Source organism: Neodiprion fabricii, chromosome 6 (genome assembly GCF_021155785.1).
Source record: "Neodiprion fabricii isolate iyNeoFabr1 chromosome 6, iyNeoFabr1.1, whole genome shotgun sequence".
Lineage (NCBI taxonomy): Eukaryota > Metazoa > Arthropoda > Insecta > Hymenoptera > Diprionidae > Neodiprion > Neodiprion fabricii.
Window position 1 is genome coordinate 2,064,933 of NC_060244.1, and position 7,058 is coordinate 2,071,990.

At 39.7% G+C, this 7,058-nt stretch overlaps 2 protein-coding genes across 4 annotated transcripts; one reads left to right on the forward strand and one right to left on the reverse strand.

Annotated features, from left to right (window-relative positions):
* Nucleotides 1-1,905: 1,905 nt before the first annotated feature.
* On the forward strand, nucleotides 1,906-3,565 carry LOC124184421 (28S ribosomal protein S27, mitochondrial-like). The gene is made up of 2 exons (XM_046574105.1): nucleotides 1,906-3,100; nucleotides 3,173-3,565. Exons 1-2 carry the CDS (start codon nucleotides 2,036-2,038, stop codon nucleotides 3,452-3,454), a joined length of 1,347 nt encoding a protein of 448 aa, XP_046430061.1. The 5' UTR covers nucleotides 1,906-2,035; the 3' UTR covers nucleotides 3,455-3,565.
* A 138-nt stretch (nucleotides 3,566-3,703) lies between these two features.
* LOC124184420 (coiled-coil domain-containing protein 22 homolog) lies at nucleotides 3,704-6,894 on the reverse strand. Of its 3 annotated transcripts, none has more exons than XM_046574101.1 (7): nucleotides 6,642-6,894; nucleotides 6,263-6,434; nucleotides 5,887-6,187; nucleotides 5,579-5,826; nucleotides 5,074-5,511; nucleotides 4,544-4,987; nucleotides 3,704-4,455 (listed from the first exon to the last, which is right to left on the reverse strand). In XM_046574101.1, exons 1-7 carry the CDS (start codon nucleotides 6,689-6,691, stop codon nucleotides 4,336-4,338), a joined length of 1,773 nt encoding a protein of 590 aa, XP_046430057.1. In that variant the 5' UTR covers nucleotides 6,692-6,894; the 3' UTR covers nucleotides 3,704-4,335. The 3 variants fall into 3 exon arrangements, with proteins under 3 accessions (XP_046430057.1, XP_046430059.1, XP_046430058.1); XM_046574103.1 differs by having other exon boundaries at nucleotides 5,074-5,493; nucleotides 6,642-6,892; XM_046574102.1 differs by having other exon boundaries at nucleotides 4,544-4,984; nucleotides 6,642-6,892.
* Nucleotides 6,895-7,058: the final 164 nt, after the last annotated feature.

The window sequence follows — 7,058 nt, forward strand, 5'->3', positions numbered from 1 at the left end:
ATCAAGTTAGAGTACGGTAAGAAGTGCGATAGACAACTATACTTTTATCGTCACATACTACTTTCTCTGAGTACCAGTACGCATATCGTCAACTATACGTCTTAGGATTGCACTGGGTCGCAATAAAATTTCGGATCTTTTGTACCGACGGCCAAAAAAATAAAGAAATAAAAAAATAGAAGACGGAAAACAAGATTCGCGTTTGACACCGTTGTGTTTGCAATCTGCTTGGAATCGGCGGTACGTTTTATGATGTAACAGAACGGTAACCATCCATGAACCAGTCGGGTAGTACCCACATATTTACTTGAAAATACTTGCCCAATCCGTTGCGCGGCGAGATTTCGTCGGTTATAATCTGATGTCGTGTTGCGGTAGCGGAGAACTTCTCTTGTGAGCGAGAAAAAAAATTATACAGTATGTATGTACAATTGTACAGTTACACGATAGTGGTATAATATTATGTAGTTCTGGGAACAGCTTAACATTTTTACAAATGAGTGACGATTGTTTGGTGACCAAAATTCGCCGCAACCTCCCTGAAGGGAGCTACGATGACGCGCGATATCGCAGATATTCAATTTTTCCCGCCAACTGTCCGGAAGTCTGCGGATCGGTAGGGACCGGAAAATCGTAAACTGGCGAACGGTAGATGCAGGATGCCACGCAAAAACGACACGTAAGAAACGCGTTACACAAGAGTTCAAGAGATCTCGAGATCTTCGATATCTACGTGACTGAGAACCAGCTGCAGGGCTCTTTTCGCTGACGCAAATAATGGCAACGGAAAAAACCAGTTGCAGACTTGGGAACTGCGAATGGTCTCACCGTGGGATTCCTAACATCTTAGAAATATTGTATCACTATAAGCGAGTGGTTTTTAGCGATAAAAAAACTGTTTGTACTCCCATTTACTACCCTCCGTTTACTTCGTGTGACAAAATAAATGCAAAGCCTCTTAATTTGCATGCACTTCTCCGAATGATCATTCGTGGAATTTGCCTGAAACGGTGAACTGATGGAATACATCATGATTACACCACAGAGAGGACTAGTCCAAGTGTCATATATCGCGTACCCGTTATAATTCTTAGGCTATTATTAATATTTTTAAGTTAGTATATTTTACGTGAATTCCGATCAAGGAAATTTATGCTTCTCATATTGCAGGGCATATTTATTCCATGAGGAAGACAGAACGATCAAGGTATGCCGTACCAGGAACGAACGAGTGCCTGGCGTGTCCTGGTCCTTAATAACCGAGTTGTCCTTAGCTCTGGCATGCACAGATTATAATATCGGTCTCAGTCTGTTCATCGATTATTTGAACTCACGCCGATGCAACCTATTTTTACTCCGATCGTTACGCGAAGATTCAGGCTTTTATAGAGAACCTCGATTGGTACGATGGATTATGAATGTTAATTTCGTTAAGTAAAACAGAATGTTGGGCAAAAGACGTCCAATCTTAAAAAAAAAAAAAAATGATCACACCTTTATTTAAAAGGTGCTTTGAATTTAAAAGCTCCTAATCCAAGATTTCAAAGTTTGATCAATTATATTTTTCCCAAAGATTAATGGAATAAAATCAAATGTGTATCTCATGTTAAGCGGTAGATCTCATTATTTTCGGAAGAGAAATAGTTTGTTGTTGATTCTTCAGTCTTAATAGAAATGTGGTTCCGCTGATTGAACGTTTTAAAACAGATAAATATTATGAATGTGTAATCTTTATCATAGTTGCGGGAGCTCTTTGTCTACATCATCAGAGACCGCTGATACGCAATTAGATTGTTAAATTGACGATATCTTCGTGAGATGTCACTACTGCCTGTATCCTATAGCGCCGATCCAACTAGCCGACCTAGGGACTTTGTTTTCGAAGCCAATGTAAGTTGACCAACTTTTTATTCGGCAAACAACAGTTTCTCACGCAGCAGCCGGCTGTTTTTCTAACCCTGATTCTAACCTCAAAACTCGTGATCATGGAGCAGTAAATAAATATTTCAAAGAAGAGGATTCAAGAATTGATAAGATGTGGAAAACGGTGAGGATTTGCGAAAGACTAGCGGTACAATTGAAGAACGTTTCGAATTGCAAACGAACGTTCCTCTCCGATGCTTACCGTTGCGACGAGGCGTGGAACAAGCGGCTCGCATCCCCGTTGCTAGAAAAGGTAGATTTAGAGAAATTTTACATATTGCTTAGCCAGAAGTATTCCAGAGAGACTAAGGCGAACGCGGTCGACATAGATATATTTGCAAACGCGATAAGCGGAGATGGTGAGGAGATCGACGAGCTGATAGATCTCCTCTACAAACTGAGAAGGACGTCGGAAACATCGCTAATGTTAGACTCGACTCATTACGCAGTCGTTAGGAGCTTCATTAAAGCGAACCGCATCGACGGGCTTCTTAACGTACTACACGACAGAGTAAACTACGGAGTCTTCCCAGACCACTGTGCTCTCAACATTCTTATCGATTCGCTCGTAAAAAGTAAAGATTACACATCCGCTGCACGCGCCGCGGTGTTACTGATGCTTCAGGAAGACTTTGAGAATGAAATATCAAACGCACTCGTCGTCTATGCCTGCCACATGTACATCAAGAATCCAGGAGATACTTGGAAAGAGCCGGAGCCTGTCGTAGACACGAGCAAGGAAGTGGTCAAGGTACGAGTCAGGTTTCTTAGGAATCCATACTTCGACGATCACTTTGACCTCCAAAAGCCAGCTCATCTAGTGGGAAAAACCTTATCAATGTATGGCAAACACATGGGTGATTCGATTGGGAGAACTTATCAGCTAATTGGCCTTACACTTTACGGGAAATATGATGCAGCTACTAGTTTGGTCAGAGAATGGACGCAGAATGACACAAAGCAAGTTCTGTATCGTGACGGATTAGAATTGGTTAAAAATGAACTGGCCAAAATTGCGGAGAGCGAAATCACTGATCAAATCAAAGCTCTTAATGAGGAATTGAAAATGTTGGAAGCTGCTGACTTGGTGAATGAAAGTCTTGAAGCTGCTATGGAGAAAAGAGTCAAAGATACTGTTAGCCAATTTGAGGAGAAGGACATTGCTTTCCAACTTGAGGTGGGTTTCCTTCGATAGTTTCATATTCGTAACAACTAAAAAGTATGAGATACGTGATTATGTATTTTTCAGAACTTTCCTAAGTGGGAAAACCAGAGGCAGTCTGTGATTGACCAACAGCTAGCCGAACTGGATAGAAAACAGAGACTAGAAAATGTTGCCAAGATAAAGAAGGACCTTGAAGAAAGAGAACGAGTGCTGACATTCTTTGAGAACGAGGAAAAGATCGACCTGATAATTGAGAGTAGGGAAAATGAAGAAGAAAACAAACCAACTGAGATCAAGCAACAGAATGCTAAAGACGAGGATTACATACCCCCAGAAGTTCATAGCAGAGCTCGACAAACTCGCTGATTAACTGTAGACATTTCATACACAGCTATTATTTGCAACTTTTCACCACTTCTCTAATCTAACAGTTAGTTCTGTAATACAACGATAGTAATAAATTTCACAGATGAAATATCTGACGAAACTTCATTCTATTGAAAAGTCTGAAGAATCTGAACTTCACTAAACGGAAGGTGCTCTCAGAACCAGAATTTACTAGTCCCGACATCGAGTTGGAAGAGGATTTCGGTAAATAAATTAAAAAACAAACGGTTACATATTCCTCGAACAATTTGGTACTTTTTGTTTATAATGGTTACATTTGTCAACAATTACACTTTGCGTTCAACCTCATAAAATAATAGCCTAAGTCAGTCACAACAGGGTCGATGAAATCCATTGCAAAAAACTGCCACGTTCGGTTGCTTATAGTTATAGTATATTTGTAGTCATTGGCTCTACTGTAAAGTAGATATATACTATCAAGCTTTTACATATTTGTACATATTTATTCATAAGCTTGATATTATGGTATTTATGTACTGTTATGTATAATTATTTATATGTTATTATGCATAATGATTGAAAATTTTATCAATTTGAAGCTCTGCATAGGAAAATTAAGAAAATAAACTACGCCGTGTTAAAAGTTTGATATTTTCAAATTTTGAGCTTTGCAATTAATGTGGTTTGAGCGATGATGCTCTTCTGATTTTCATCAATTTTTTTCTATTCGATAGCCGTACTCGGAAACGATTATTATTACGTACTTTAGCGGCAGTTATAAGCATTGATTGGGCCCGTACAAGCGCACTATCTTTCTTTTTTTTATCAACGATTAACAATTACAACTTAGACCTCCGAAGGCAGTTTTATTTAAACCTACAGTCCATGTATCGGAGCTATCACGAATTTTTACTCTGAAGCTGCGCCATCAGTGTTGCAGTTTCTTGTTTCATTTGCTTCAAATCCGCAGTAATTCTTTCAAGATTTGCTCCGACGTTTTTAGCAGATTCGGAATCAATCTGCAATACACGAAAAGAAAAAATTAGAACGTCAACAATTTATACAAAATCAAGTTGTTTACAGAGAAATGTCTGCACATCTTTTTACCTGTTCTTCTAAATCTCTTATTTCTCGCACTGTAGCCCCAATTTCCTCTACTAACGTTACAAGTTCTGCGCAGTCCGAATGTAGAGTAGCCAAAAGCTTGTAAGCTTTTCTCGAAGCCTCGTTACTCTTTGCATCCTTAAAAATCAATTCATCAGCGACAGTGAACGACCTTTCCAATCGTCCAGTAAGGGTGTTTATATCCTTCTGTATCTCTCGAGTGTCGGCCAACACTTTGTCTATTTCGCATCTCTGTTTTCTTACGTTGTTGATTATTTCTAATATACGCTGAGTGTAGGCAGACCTATTCGATTCTTTTGGTAATTTTGGTATCTCTGCAAGTAGCTGAGTGCATTGTTGATCTTTGTTACGGGATTCTTCAATGAGCTCCTTTTCTTTTTCTCTCAATAATTTTATTTCATCCAATTTTTTGCGACTCGTGCTCTGCTTCAAATTCGTAAAACATCTCTTGATTATATGATCTCATCAATGTAAATTCATGCGCATTGAGAAAAATATGTATTACTACTCACGGCTTTTGTCGAATACTTGGCTCTCTCGTCCCTGTATTTCTCGACCAACGGGCGTCTATGTCGTTCCCACTGAGTAGCTAGATTAATTAATTTGTTGGCGCTAGCTTCAACCAGTGCCTCTAATTTTTTAATATTTTCTTCACCATTTGGAAGTAAATCGTAAGTTCTAGCTTTGATTTTTCTCCTTTCCTCGGAATCCTTGACTTCTTTTTCTGCGTTCCTCAAAGTCACATCCACTTGGGACAATTTGGACGATAATTGTTTCACGTTTACTTGAAGTTCATCTAAATTACTTCTCAAACTCTCACACTCTGATTTGACTTGGTCTATTTTCAATTCTCGTCTTTCTTCTCGACTCAAAGACGTTACAGTCTCTGTATGTGCCTGGGTAACTGGAATCTTTTCTTCACTTTGAGTATTCTGTGAAACAAAATGATACTTTAATCGGTATAAAGCAAAATTATAATTGATAATATAAAAAAACCACATAATTAACGTTATTTACTTGTGAAAATTGCAGTCTCTGGTTCAAAGTAAACCTGCTCTGAACATCATTTTTGCTGTACACCTTATCTTCCACCGTTTCGTTGCTCAATTTGTGCATATCGAGCCATTGCAGCCTTTCGATAATATTAGTAGCAGACTCATGAATTAACTTAGCATTATGTGATACAAGAGAAGGCACAAGATATTGATTATCCGGTACTTGATCAGTAATTGGTTTCTGATAGTGAACGCGATAGTCTTGAAAATCTGTAATAAGAATCATAACTTGTTATAACAATTGCATCTCATCTGGAAAACAAATGTTACCATCTCCGTGGCCTTGTGTTGATATATCCAAGTCCACACTCCGATATCGCCTATCTGTGCATCCCTTGTTCCTAACGCCCCGTTTGTGACAATAGTGTGGTAGCCATGGGAGAGAAAGATCACTGGAAACTGCCCCAGATATTTGACGTTCAAGCAAAGCAATTCTGCTCGTAGGTTCATTCAAAGACTTGTCGCTTTCCTTGGGTAGTTTTTCAATAAGGAACATGAGTAATCGTCGAAGATCGACCTCCGAGCTGTAGAGGAACGTCTGATAGCCAATATCGCCTCGATATCCGAGTTCCTAGAATGAAAATTTGCAAACGTTGCGAGATATCAGTTATTTTTTGACACACGATTCCTTCCTTGATGATATTACCGAACATGCTTGAGCCAGTGTCGCTCCCAATCTAAATCTAGCTGCCATGTTTGCAGGTACAATCGTGGAAATGCCAAGCCCAGGGCGAATGATGTCAAGGCACCTGACGGTGGCCTCCACAACAAGCTCAGTATTGAATCGGCCCAAGTTGGTCACATCTTCTTCGATGTTGCTGAAAATTTGTCGAATCAAATAAATTGATAATTGAAATTCACTGCGTTACTTTGCCAAATATTGCCGGAATTACAAAATATCAACAACGACCATCGCAAGGGCAGGTTAACAACAAAACCGGTTCCACCCACTTTTCTGGACCAAATAACGCGGGATGAAGGAGCAAGGAAGGCTTACAGGATCAATTTGCGATCGGTGAACTCACCAGCCGATTTGTCGCAGGGAATGGATAATAATATTGTCAACCTCCTCCATGGCACATGAGTGCACGAACCGCCGTAAAAATAGGGTGAAGATTCAGAGATGGCCTCGTATTCTTCACCTTCCGATTCTAACCTCTGTCGACGATAGAACTGTCATATATAACTGTCAGGAGGTCGCGAGACGAGCCAGACAGATGGCGCGGCTTGTCAATCAAGTCCACAGATTTCTAACTATACATAAAAATCTGTGATCGAGTCGTGCTCAGAATAGAGAGCATAGACGTAATAACAGATACAGTGGATGACAAGATGCTGGGGTTGGCACAAGTGGAAGGGAATCGTGCGGATAGAAAGGAGAGAAAATCAAGCACGGGGTATATACAGCCTTGAGATTTTGGCTAACTTGTTATAGGTCCGTA

Bases quoted from the DNA above. Each gene is read 5' to 3' on its own strand.
- LOC124184421 (XM_046574105.1), top strand. From the start codon at position 2,036: ATGTGGAAAACGGTGAGGATTTGCGAAAGACTAGCGGTACAATTGAAG. The intron at 3,101-3,172 runs GTGGGTTTCCTT...TGTATTTTTCAG, and splicing joins ACATTGCTTTCCAACTTGAG to AACTTTCCTAAGTGGGAAAA.
- LOC124184420 (XM_046574101.1), bottom strand. From the start codon at position 6,691: ATGGAGGAGGTTGACAATATTATTATCCATTCCCTGCGACAAATCGGC. The intron at 6,435-6,641 runs GTGAGTTCACCG...ACAAATTTTCAG, and splicing joins TCCCTGCGACAAATCGGCTG to CAACATCGAAGAAGATGTGA. The intron at 6,188-6,262 runs GTAATATCATCA...TTTTCATTCTAG, and splicing joins CACTGGCTCAAGCATGTTCG to GAACTCGGATATCGAGGCGA.